Genomic DNA, 13151 nt, shown 5'->3' with positions numbered 1-13151 from the left:
CCCAGCCAGCCCCCGCAGCGTAGCTCTGAGTCAGCTGGGGTGAGCAGCACGGCCCAGACGGAGCAGGAGCACCAAGAGCTGCCAGCACAGGCGAGGAAGAGGGTCCGCAGCCACCATCCATCCCCGCAGCCGGGGCGCCCCCTCCTCTCCTCCCTCTAATCCCCAGCCCCAAAGCAGAGCCCTTTTAGGGGAAAGTGTAACGCAATACCTGGAAAATTTCTCCCACCCGCTCTCCCCACTGCCGGCTGCCAAATTTAAAACATATTTGCTGCTCGGCCTTGAAGAAACGAAACCTGCTGCTTAATTCCGACACGTTTATTCTTTGGGGGCTACAAAAAATTCCGTACTGCTGCTCGTGGCTCCTCTCCTTACACCCCACAGCCCTCGGGGGGCGAGAGCTGCCAAAAAGCTGCCTGGGAGCCGTCCACCGCCAACGCAAGCCCCAGAATGCCAGGGAGGGGCAGGAACCGCACTCTGCCCATCCTGCGGCACTGGTGCGGGCAGGGCAAGGAGTTTTTGACCAGTGAGTAGGTGCCCTTGAGCTCTGAGCATCACAGCTGGAGGAGCCACCAGCACAAAAGCCTGTGGGCTGAGCGAAGTTCAGGGTGACGTCATGCTCCGAAGCATGGGATGGACCAGGGCCCACCACCCACCCACAGGGAGAAGACCCCTCCATGGAGATGGGGCCACCCCATCCTCCCCATGCCTTGCTGGGGGGTCCTCACACAGCCCCCATCCCTCAAACCCACCACCTCAGCTCGTCGGCAGGAGGAATTTTCCAGCAGGGCCAGGTTTGCGAGGGGAGGCCAGAGCAATGGAAAGGGGCTGGGGGGAAGCCACAATGTGTTCTGCAGACTGAGCGATCCGACAGGGCCCATTAAAGGAAACAATTTGTAATACAATAATTATTATGTCGTTCCTCTGGACTCTTTCCTATGCCTCTCTTTAAGCAGTTAGAGGCTTGACGTGCCTCTATAAAGCAGACACGAGCTGTAGGGCTGAGGACGCTGAAGTGCCTACATGTGCCCAGATGAGGCAAGACAGGGTGGACTTTCTCCATGTGCTCATCCAGAAGGATGGGAGCTCATCCCTGTTCACTCACAGCCCTCGAGGGATGGCTGGGAGCTCACCAGGAACACAGCAGGCAAGGGGAGTCAAAGCTCCCCAGCTGCGGAGATGCCTACATCCCCCCACCACCATCAGATGAGCAGCCTTGCCCTGCACATTGCTAGCCACCTTCATTCGAGATTGTAGCAGGGGCCACAACCTGGCAGTGCAGCCAGGACCTGCAGCTCCTCCAGCTCTGCCTTTGTGCTCAGAAGTTCTCGGCCGCACATCTGAAGAAAGCAGTGGTAGCGAACAACAGAGCGAGAGCAAGCAACACAAATCCCCGGGATAATGAGCCCGGAGGAGGGAGACGGTGGGCTCTGTCTGAGGAGGGAGCCGTGCTTTTATTGGAGAGGCCTAAAAGGGCTATAAATCCTCAGATTCAAAGGCGAACTCAAGCTCTTTCAAGTCTGAGGAAGGCCTGGGATGTGTCAGCCGGGAGGACTAACCACGCCGCGTCCCCTGCTGAAGTGGCCTCTTCAGCAAAGCCGCACTGCAGCCCGGGATATTACACCCAGATCCTTTCCATATGCCACCCGCCCAGCTGCGCCCAGCCTGCGCCCTCATCCCTGCCACCACAGGGGGAGCTCGCCCTGAGCCCTCACCCAGGCCAACACTGGCCACCTCCTGCATTAGAACCATTGCCACTTACCAGGGCACATCAACAATTTGCCCCCCAAAAACCTTGGTGGGAGCTGCAAAAAACAGCGAACACAAAGGATGCCAGAGCCCAGCACCATCATCACGTGCCTGAGCATCACCAAAACCCTGAGCACCATCACTGCAATCTTAGCATCACCAAAACCCCCAGCACTATGCCTGAGCACCACCATATCCCCAAGCACTATCACTGCATCCCTAAGCACCACCACCACAACCTTGAGCATCACTGAAGCCAAGCACCACCATGACATCCACCAGCACCAGTGAAACCCCCAGCACCATCACTGCACCCCCAAGCACTGCTGCCAGAGCCATCCCTGGGCACATGTCCACACCCCAGCCTGTGCCCACATATTTCAGGAAACCCTTAAATGGTAGAACTGGCAGCAAAGTGATGATGGTGTTGAGTCTCAGCCCTGCACTAACACATGGGCAACTGCAGACATTTCCTGGCCTTGATGAGGAGGAGAACATGTGAACACTCAGGGATCAATATTAACAGTGTAAGGCTATTTATAGCTGATAAGCACTGAAAACACACTTTGCTTTCTGAAGATCCTACTCAGAAGGATGCTGAAAGCCAAGTTGGGTGGAAGATCTCCAAAGCTGAGCTCATGCTCCAAGCCAGGGAGTCACCAAGTGCAAGGAAAAGGATTTCCAGGAAGTGAATCACGGAATGGCTTAGGTTGGAAGGGACCTGAGAGATCATCTATTCCACACAACCCCCACCTCTCAACTAGACTTGCTTGCCCAAGCCTTCACCCCTATGGCTTTAAACAGCTCCAGGGAGGGGGCTATACAAAACCACTCTGGGCAGCCAATTCCAGAGTCTCACCATCCTTGTATCAAAGAACTTCTTCCTAAGATCCAGTTTAACCCTGCTCTCCCTCAGCTTCAAACCATTCACTCCTGTCCTGTCTCCAGACACCCTCATGAAAAGTTCCTCTGCAGCCTTGTTGTAGGTATTGAAAGGCAGCTCCCAGGTTCCCCCATGTAACAGTGAGGGACACAGAATCATTTAGGCTGCAAAAGACCTTTAAAATCGAGCCCAATTATGAACCCAACACTACCAAGTCTGCTGCTAAACCATGTCCCTCAGCACCACATCTACACAGCCTTTAAACCCCCTCAGGGATAGAGACTCCACCACTGCCCTGGGCAGCCTGTTCCATGGCTTGACAATCCTTTGCTCCTCGTGTCCAGCCTAAACCTCCTGTGGTGCAACTTGAGGCCGTTCCCTCTCATCCTGTCTTGCTACTTGGGAGAACAGATCAATACTCACCTCCCTCCAATCTCCCTTCAGGTAGTTGAAGAGAGAGAGAAGGTCTCCCTCTGAGTCAACAAAAAGAGCAGGGCCCCCCTTAAGGGAGGGGACTGCCATGCCAAGCCTTTGCAGTGAGAGAGGACCCAGCCACCAAGAGCAGACGGCTTCTAAAACATCCAAGGGAGCAGATAGAGAGCTCATGGGGCATCCCCTTGGCACCCTGCCCCTAGCACCTCCGTGCTGGCACCAGTAAGAGCCAACCTACGTCAAACTGGGTTCACACAAAACCTCTCAGCACAGCCCAACCCCCACTGCCATGGCACATGTGGATGTTCATGCAGGCACAGCACCACGGTGGGATGGAACCCCTGGAAAACACCAACCTCATGGTTGGACACTTAACAAACCCCTCCAGGTCCTGGTGCAGCTCTCCCAGCAGCCCAGCCCCATGGCCTTGGGAAGGGGGAGCAGCCCACCTGGGAAGAGCAGGCTGCAGCTATCAGAGGTTATTCCGGAGCAGGCGAGAGGATATAAATAGCTGGCATTGCTCAAGCACAGCTGCTCGGCTCAGCCGGGCGGCACTGCCACGCCGGCACCTGAGCCAGGCTGCATCCCCGCCGGAGGCGCCGGCAGGGAGAGGTCCAGAAGCCACCACTCGCTGAAACACCATGAAAAACCCTCCTGGTGCTGTCCCCCGTCTTCTGGCTCTCCCCCGGGGAGAAAGGTGCTGGAGAAGCCCAAGCACCCGCACCCCATGGCTTCAGCAGGGTTTGGCTCCAGTCCCAGAGGGAAAACTTTGCTCCCTGAAAGCGCAGAGGCCATGCAAACCCCACCCTGGGCACAAATCCAGCCTAGCCAAGCAGGACGTTCAGCCTCAGCTTGTCCGACTCATCTGGAACCAAGCCTGGACAGGCTGGCGGAGCCTGGAACGCCAGGATCCTGAGGCTCCAGCCCAGCCATGAGCAGCACACCGGTGTTCCAACCAGACAGCCCACAAGGAGCAAAAGAAACCTGCCCAAAGGATGCACCAAGGGCCAAACCTCTCCATGAACAGGCAAAACACCAACACTGCCTCTCCTGCTCGATGAAGGAGGTTTCTCCACCATGCCACCTGCCCCAGAGAGAGGGACAGGAAGGAGAAGAGCATCAAAAAGCTGCAAAAAGGTTGGAAAGCAGCAGAAGAGACCTCGGTTCTCTGAGGCAAGCACAACAAAAGCCCTGCAGCCCTGCCGCCACATTCCTGTCCAGATGTGACGCCGCGATAGCACTGAGCCCAGAGCCCTCCTCCAGCTCTCCCGATAGGGGCGATCATTAATTAGACACAGAAAGGATTTCAGCTTTGTTTCTCCCCACCCTGTTTCAGCTGCCAGACTCCAAGTAGCATGTGCTACTGATCGGTACAAGATGTTTTCCCACCGGAGCCTGACGCTCCTCGGGCTTCCCAGCAGCGCTGCCACCGCGCTGCCCATGACCGACAGTGACTGGAGAGCCACCAGGAAGCTGTGGGGCAGGTGGGATCCAGAAATCCCACACAGAAAGAAAGCCTCTCCAGTTTCCAAAGGACAACCTAGCACCTCCCAATATGTGTCATGCAAGAGACTGCACACACAGCTCTTCGACATTCCCAACCAGCACAAACATGTCCAGGGCTTAGGGGGGACTCCTCTTCACCAGTAAAGCGGATCAGGGAGGGAATCTCTGCCCATCCAGTAAAGCTGCTCAATGTGGACCACTGGCCACCCAGTAAAGCTACTCAAGGAGGATTCCTGCCTGCCCAGTAAAGCTACTCATGGAGGATCCACACCTGGCCAGTCAAGCTTCTTGTGAGAACTCCTGCTCACCCAGTAAAGCAGCTCAGGGGGGACCATGCCCACCCAGTAAAACTGCTCAGGAGGGACCTCTGCAGCTCAGAGACACCCCTGCCCACCCGACCTGGGCTGCAGGCACATCTCCCTGGGTTTGGGATAAGGATTCAAGAAGAGCTTCAAGCCCTGAGCAATGGATCAGCTCAGGTGCAGCAAAGGGACGCAGCCCCCATGGTCCAAAAAGGCCTCCGCGCCCCATCCCGTCCCCACTGCCAGGCGGCTCCGAGGAGCTGCAGCAGCTGTTCCGCTCCGGAGCGAGCTCCGGGCTCCTTTTACAATCAATCAGCCACCCCATCACGGCTCTTTTTTTCTTTCCAAGGAAGCAGTTAAATCCATTTTATAGAATCCAGCGGTATTTACCAAGCTACTGCCACAGCCGCAGCCCTGCCTTTGCTCGCTCTCTTTTTTAATTGAAATTAATGAACTCATTCCCAAATGACACACAAAGAGCCCTGGATGCTCCCTTCCTCCCCTCCTCAGCCCAGCAAGAAGGGCAACTAGGCTGGGCACAGGTATTTTGGGCTTGGGGGGAGTGATAGTGAGAGCACCGCTATGCTGAGAGAACACCCAAGAGCCCCACACCAGGCTCCCTCCACCAGCACAACCCCACAGCACCCAGCTAAAGGTTCCCCCTAGCAGCCTCTCAGGGCACTGGGAAAGGGCTCCTCCATTCCAGAGGGAAACTCCAACTGGGATGCAAACCATCCAGGTTCACTTAAAAACAAACCAACCTTCAGAGATTCAGCAAAGGCCCAAATCTCATCAGACCCCACTGGATCCTTTATGGGACCTTCCATGTTCCCCCAGGGAGTCCCAACCTCCATGAGATGGGAGTCTCCAAAGACTCCACAAGCCAAACATGGCTTTGAACTGAAAAATAAGGAACATGTTTTCCCTCTTTTCCAACTCCTTAGACTACAAAGTATCTCCTGCACCCACCACTATGGTAATTCAACTCCATCTGCTCCAACAAGCCTGAGTGCACCCATGCGGAGCTCCATGCCTGGCCGTTCCCCTCAGGAAAGAGCCTCCCTACAAGAACTTTGTCCCCTCAGAAATGGCATTAAAAAAGGCAAAGACACAGCAAGCTTCACACGCAGCACTTACAGAACTCTGTAGGACACCTTAACGTCAAAGGCAGAATAAAAATGCCACGAAGGGTTAGACTTTTGTCTCGGACTGGGGTTTCTGCCCCACCTCCCACCCCCCTTTCCCCGTACTTTTTTGTGAAATAAATATATTTCTTTGGTTTTCAGAAGGTTGCTGAGTTGTTCCACTGGGCTAGCAAGTGAGCAGAGCCCAGTAAAACTTTATCTGAGGGGAAAAAGAGAGCGAAGCTGAGCAGAAAGGGCCCGTCCTGCGGAGCTGTGTGGATGATGTGTCCCATTTCCCCCACCTCCTTATTAAAATACTTTCTGGAGAAGCAAATTCCAGCCCAAAATGAATTTTCCAAGCCATATTTTATGAGGAATGCTTCCTTTTAACGGCCGGCACAGGAGCCCACCAGGGTCAATATTTCTCCAAAATTACAGCCAAGGGAGCTCCAAAAGCCAGAATTTGTCCAGCTATTCCCGGCTGTCCAAGGCCAGCATGCTCTCACCAACCCCCCTGGCTGGGCTGCACAAGGGTGGGTTAAATCCCAAACACATCCCTCCATCTCCTCCTTCAAAACCCCCTTTGGACACGATGGAATGAAACTAAAACCATTTTTGCTCCCTGAGAGTCTTTCCAAGGGCCTCCTTGGACATCCAGGGAGGAAAACTTACTGAGAGGAGATTCAGCTCACTCTCAGCTCACTCCCAGCTCAGCCCAAACACAGGTTTAGGACAATTACCAATTTTTACTCAGCAAAAGCATTTCTAGGCCTGTTTGGGTTTTTTTTTGCCCTTAAAAGACAGAGAGTTGATCACAATAGGACAATGGTGACCATTTCACCACCAACTTTTGGACACACACGGAGTATCCAAGGGGAGACGCTTCCCAGCACAGCACGCAGCACTACAGCTTCAGCTGGTCTTAACTCCACCAGGAAACCATTCCTCATGTTATCAGCATCATTCTGATAAACCACCACAAGACCAGGAACCCACCGAGGACACCCTGGTGAAGTCATAGCCCCACACACTGTAAGCACTGCCCAGGGGACGAAGGGCAGGAAAATATTTTCCTTGTTTCCAGCAAATCCCAACGTGAAATGTTTTCTCCTTCTATCTGTTGGAAAATTCCACTGAGCGGTGGTGTTTTTTACAGCTTTCATTCTCTTTACTCCAAAAACAAGCGTTAAAGCTCGGCAGAGAGTTGGCACAGTCAAGACATCGCCCACAGACGCCTTGGAAGCCCAAAATAAGGTGGTGGGCACGTGTTACGGGGGTGTTGGTTTAACACATCTACCCAGGTTTAAACACAGCATAACAAAGAGCTCAGCTTCTCCTCAGACTGGAACTGGACTTTGTACACCCCAGACTGGCACACTCCACTGCAGTCGCAGGCAGAAGCGGCCGGGAAGAGGCTCTGCCCAGTGCCACCCAACCTGCAACAGTGTAAAGGTCTGAAACAAGGACAAACCTCAAAACATGATCCCAAAGGTGAGCGCTCAGGGTCAGACAGATGAGCTCATGGCTGGGCACCCACCACGGCAAAACCCAAATGTGGCTCCTACCCTTCATGGGATCCCACCCCAGCAGAGCCATTTCTGGGTGAGAATGATGACATTTTGGCACTCCCCAGGGCCCTCTCCCATCCCTGTGGAGACCTGGAGAAGCACCAACACTGCCCCCAAGCCCACAGGAGGCACTCACCAGAGCAGTCCCCATGCAGGACAGCACCCAAACAGAAACCCACACTGAGAACAACCAACCTCCAAGCTCCAAATTGGGAGAGAACCACGAAAAACCTCAAGCAACACCCCAGGGGAAGGGACACCTCAGAGCCCACCACACCCAGAGCTCAGTGCCAGGCACCAGCAGCTTCTCATGAGGCAGAGGAGGGTGAAACCCCCCTGGTGTGCCCACCACGTCTTCCCAACGTCCCAGGCCCCAGCCATTTAATAAAACCAGCACTAACGAAAGGGACTGGGGCGACATGGCCACGATCGGTGGCCAGCCCAAACCTTTTCCATCCCCACTTGTCCTTTTTCACATAAAAAGGTGATTTTGTTGGAGCCAGACTGCCTGCCTCTCCCTCACCAACTCATAAACCCAACTAATTCCCAAGAGAATAGGCTCAAAAGGTTTGTTCTGCCCCCAGCCAAGGGACACGTCTCCAAAGGGAAGGCAAGAAAAGCCACACGAAGCAGAACAACCTCACAGGAGCTTCCATAACCCTCATCCCAGCGTTCCCAACATGCTGACCAGGAGTTTGAAGCTGTTGAGCCTCCAAAGTTGCCTTTTTTTTTTCAACACAAAAAAAACCCAAAAAAAACCATAAACGGTTGGCTTAGAGTAAAAGCATCCAAGCAAGGAACGTTGACCAAATCGTTTCAGTCCTCTCCAACCCTCCAAAACTCTCTATTGTGAGGAATGTGATTGGGGAAAAAGGGAAAAAAAACCACCAGGCTGCAAGCAGGATTTATTGTTTCCCAAGCCGAGAAGGGGCTAAAATCAACAAACATTCCATGATTTACAAGATAAAGCCCAGCAAGAGGGCTGGCAAAACCACCCTGACACTATCCCAGGGCAGCAGTGACCACTCAAACACCTTCCACTCCACCTTCTCCTCCTCACCCTTCATCCCCTCTCATTGTTCCTGCACTTCGGTCGGGGCAGAGACACAGACAAATATAGAACGTATGGATGTGGGGAGTTTAGGGATATGTAGAGGCACAGGAGGGCTGCGGAGGAGCCCCACCGCCGGCTTTGTTCGACGGACCGGGGTGATCCTACCGGCACCAAATTCCCCCCTCGCTTTACTCCATGAGCTGCTTGGAGAACGAAAAAAAAAAAAAAACTGAAAAAATATACTAAAAATAAAATAAAATAAAACCAGGATAAATCCAGCTGTAGCGTCGGTGTGAGACCGGGGAGCGGGCAGCCGGCCCGGGGAGAGGCAGTAGCACCTTCGGAGCCTCCCCAAGCCCCGGGGAGGGGGAACTAACGGTGAAAAAAAAAATCTTTAAAAAAGGTTAAAATACTAAAAAAAAAAAAAAAAAAAACCCAAAAACCAACAGATATTTTTTAAAAAGGGCAAAAATATTTAAAGATAAGAAAAGGTTTATTAATAAGCCCAAATCTTTAAAAATGGGGGAAAAAAAACTTAAAGTCTGGAGTTTGGGTCAGCAAAAACGCAGCAGCCCCGAGAAGCAGCCGGGGCTCAGCGAGGGTCCGTACTCCAGCCCGGGGTCGCTCCTCTCCGTCCGTCGCCCGCAGCCTCCAGCCGCTCCTCGCTCCGCTTCCCAGGGAGGGAATTTCTCCTCTGAAATCTTGCGGGTTTGGTTACATTCATTTTTGTGGTGAATTTTCCCGGGTTTTCGTATGTTGCCGGGGGGGGTGCGAGGCGGCTTTCTTTCCCCCCCATCCCCGCTTCCCCCTCTCCGTTCCCCCGCGCCCCTCCGCTGCACGTACTTTGGGTTACTGGAGCTCCAGGAGACCGGTTCCAGGCTCTTGGCGAACGGCGCGGCGAAGCGGCACAGGGCAAGGAGGACGCCCAGCAACCACCGCCCGCCGCGGGGCCGCGCCATCGTCCCTCGGCGGCGGGACGGGACGGGCGTCAGGCGCCCATGCCGCTTCCCCGCCGCCTTCCTCCGGCTCCCGTCCCGCCGCCGCCTCCTCCTCCGCCGCCGCTGCCGCCGCCGTCCCCTCCCGCACAGCGGCGCCGCCCGCCCCGACGTTCCCTGTACTGCTCCGCGCAGGCAACGCCACGGGCAGCCCTAAGCAAAGCGGCCAATGGCTGAACGGCGCGGGGGGGGGCCTTGAGCGGCGGGAACACGCCCACTTGCTGTTCTTAAAGGGCGCGCGCCGCTTTTTCTTTTTAACACCTCGACTTTATCCCCCACACACCGAACAACTCCTCCCGTTTCGACCGGTCACCGCTTGAACGGGGGAAAAAGGAGATGGGAAAGGACAATCGAGGCGCTAGGGTCCCGATGGCCCATCCCTATCCCGGTGTTCCCCCTCTCTGTCTTGTCCCGCCTCTTCCGTCATTCAGCCGCGATCCAACAGCGCCCCCCAGTGGATACTGGTAGCCCCTGCCTTAGCCTCCTCTCGGGGAGACACCGACGGAGACGGAGCGAAACGGCTACGAGGCGGGAGGGGGGACGACGACGACACCGGCCCCAAATACGGGGAAACATCGCCCGGTTGGGAGGTGTTGAGAAGGGGGTTTGGGACCGTTGAAGGTTTTGAGAGGTTTTTCGAAATTTTGTGAAGGGGTTCGGAAAATTTTCGAGGATTTTGGAAGGTTTTTGGAGAGTCTTTTTACGTTTTTAAGTTGTTTGGGGTTTTTTTAAGGATTTTTTGTGGGGTTTTGACATTTTTAAGCATTTTTAAATTTTTTTTTAGGGTTTTTGGAAGTTTTTGGCGGTTTCTTCGAGGTTTCTTAGATTTTTTTTTTTTTTTTCCTAGGGGCTTTTGGGAGGGAAAGGTTTTCTGGATTTTTGGGGGGGGGGCTTGTTGGTTGTTGTTTTTTTTAGTAGGAATTTGGAGCCTTTTTGGAGTTGGGAAGTTGGGAGGGGGAAAAAAATCCAAATTCTGGAATCAGTTCTCTTTCTATTAAGAAAGAAAAGTGATTAGTTCTAGTAAACTCTTTAAGTTTTCTAATAAACTCCTCATTTTTTGGAGCGTTTTTGGAGCTTTTTCTTAAAAGGTGTTTTTCCTTTTTTAATTCTGGGAGGTTCGGGGGGATTTGGTGGAAAATAGAACAAGCTGTAAAATCCTTTTTCTGTGAAAACAATTGTAAAAACCTCTGTATTCAGTTTCATTTTTATTTAGTAAAGGTTTTGTGAGTTTTGAGAGGCTTGTGAATTATTTATCTTTTTTTTTTTTAGTGTTTGTTGAGGATTTTCTTAGTTTTTGGGGAGGTTTGAGGGGGGAAAAAAAAGATTGAAATCAATTTGCTTCCTTTTTTAGAAAATTGTCATTAAAATGCCTGGATTCAGGCAACTTTCTACTGCAACAATAATAAAAAACACCTCTGGAGCCAGTTCCATTTCAATACATTTTAAAAACCCACACAAACTAAACCCAACCAACCAAACAAACAAAATACAGAGTCAGTTCCCTTTTTCATTATGAAAACTAGAAATCTCAGCCTTCAAATCAAATGGGGGGGGGGGGGAGAGGGGAATAGCAACAAACTTTGAGAGTCACTTTCATTTGTATTAAGAAAATTTCAACATAAACAACTTTGGAGTTACTTCACTTTCTAGTACAAAAATAAACAAGCAAACTCCAGGGTCGGTTCTCTTCCTGTTAAGAAAATTGAAATGAAAGCTGGAGTCGGTTCACTTCCTATCGCAAATGTTTAACAAACCCTTTGGAGTCCCTTCGATTTCTCTTAAGGAAATACAGCACCACCACCCCAAAAAACCCACTCTGGTTTCAGTTTGCGTTTGTTATGAACATTTAAAACCCCTCTAGTCAGTTCGCTTTCAGCTAAAAAAATATTCTCCAGTCCCATTTTCTGTCACCCCCAGACCCATTTCTCTCCATTATTTTGTTGTTTCCCCATTTCCACATTTCTCCTTCCAGCTCCTTCTGTGGCACTGTTGAATTTGGGTGGAGATTTGCCAGATTTCTGTATTTTATTGTCAGATCTAACACTGGATGCAGGGTCTTGTTGAACCATTTTGGCCAGTGCTCCCCAGATGCAGACCTGCAAGATTCTGATGTCACCCTAAGTCAAAAGAGAAGGAAAACAGTCAAGGAGAGGAGAATATCTACTGATTATTGTCATTTTTTGGAGGGAGGATGGAGAGGGCAGCCTCAGGCCTTGCAGCTGAGAAAAGAAGAAGCAGCTCCTGCCCTGCCTGCCCTGCCTGCTGCCTGCCCATTCCGCCCTATCCCTGCCCCATCAGCTCTGCCAATGACATCATGACTGGTTGCCATGGTGATGCTGGCTCTCCCAGCACAGGCTCAGGTGGGGATCTGAAGCTCAGGAATTCTTCAGGAGGAGGTTGCTGTGCCCGTGAGTCCCCTGTGCCCAAACCACCCTGAGAAGGAGGATCTGACCCCTTCTCCTTGAAGCAGTGGAAAGGAGTTTGGTGCTGGTGCATCCTAGGGGTGAGGGGAACCTGCGTGCAAGCCAGGCAGAAGCAGCAAGGAGCATCCAAAGGTCACCCAGTGCCATTTTATTGCAGATTCCAATGGCACAGCCACACCTGGCACGGCTGGTGCTGGGTAAACACCAGCAGGCATCACCTCTGCCCGTGCAGGAATGTCTCACTACCCGTGAGGTGGGAAAGGCAGCGTGGCACAGGGACAGGGCTCACTCGTGGTGCTGTGTGCCCCCAAACAGAGGAGGGCATAGATCTGGGAGGATGAGAAAAGTCCTTCCCAAGCCTTCCCAGTGTTCCTCCCATGGCAGGAACAGCCAGACAAATCCTGCTTTTCTCATGTAAGGAACTCAGTGGTGCTGGACCAGGGCAATTCCTCAGGTGGTTCTGAGTAAAACAAAAACAAAACAAACAAAACAAAAAAAGAGCCAACAATAAACTAATTGGCAAATTGTTCCTAGCCTCAGCTGGACTGGGGACGCTGGGAACTAGGCCAAGCTCCAGCCAGAGCAGCAGGAAAGGATTGCTGTGATCCTGGAGGGCCCAGACAAGGATCTCTCAAGCAGTTGTGGGACAACTCCTCCTTATCTGAAAATCCCTGGCTTTGTGAAGGAGCCTTGTGCTCACAAGGAGCTTGATGCAGGAGAGAAGTCACCAGGAAGCTGCTGCACTGCCCATGCCCACCCCTCAGCCCGGGAAGCCATGGCTGAGATTCCATCTCCCTTCCATTTTTCTGCCCTTCTTCTTCTCCACTGAGTTCCCAGAGTTGGCATCGATGGCCCTGAGTGCTGCCCCCAGCCATGGGGCACTTCCTTACCCAGTCTCTTGGCCAGGGGGGTAGGGGAGCATGCACAGAGGGTGCAGAGAGCAAGCATGCACGGAGAGTGCGCACACAGAGAACATGCATGGACCACAAGTGACCACTGGCCAAAGTCCAGATGCTGCCAGGGCAGGAGGAGCCCAGCAGCTCCCACTGCCTGGCCCTAGCTGTCCAGAGGACTCTGGTGCCATACATCAGGGGAAGCAGCACTTACATGATCCCCTA

General features: G+C 52.8%; 1 protein-coding gene across 1 annotated transcript in view; it reads right to left on the bottom strand.

Moving 5' to 3' along the window:
• Nucleotides 1-9574, bottom strand: part of EFNB1 (ephrin B1) — a 54042-nt gene extending 44468 nt beyond the window's left edge. Inside the window, exon 1 of the mRNA XM_054388638.1 lies at nt 9459-9574. Coding sequence (XP_054244613.1) covers nt 9459-9574 — 116 coding nt within the window. The remainder of the gene's footprint in view (nt 1-9458) is intronic.
• Nucleotides 9575-13151: the final 3577 nt, after the last annotated feature.

Source organism: Indicator indicator, chromosome 17, assembly GCF_027791375.1.
Source record: "Indicator indicator isolate 239-I01 chromosome 17, UM_Iind_1.1, whole genome shotgun sequence".
Taxonomy (NCBI): domain Eukaryota; kingdom Metazoa; phylum Chordata; class Aves; order Piciformes; family Indicatoridae; genus Indicator; species Indicator indicator.
Note: the sequence above shows the minus strand (reverse complement) of the source record. Positions and strands in the feature narration are given on the sequence as shown.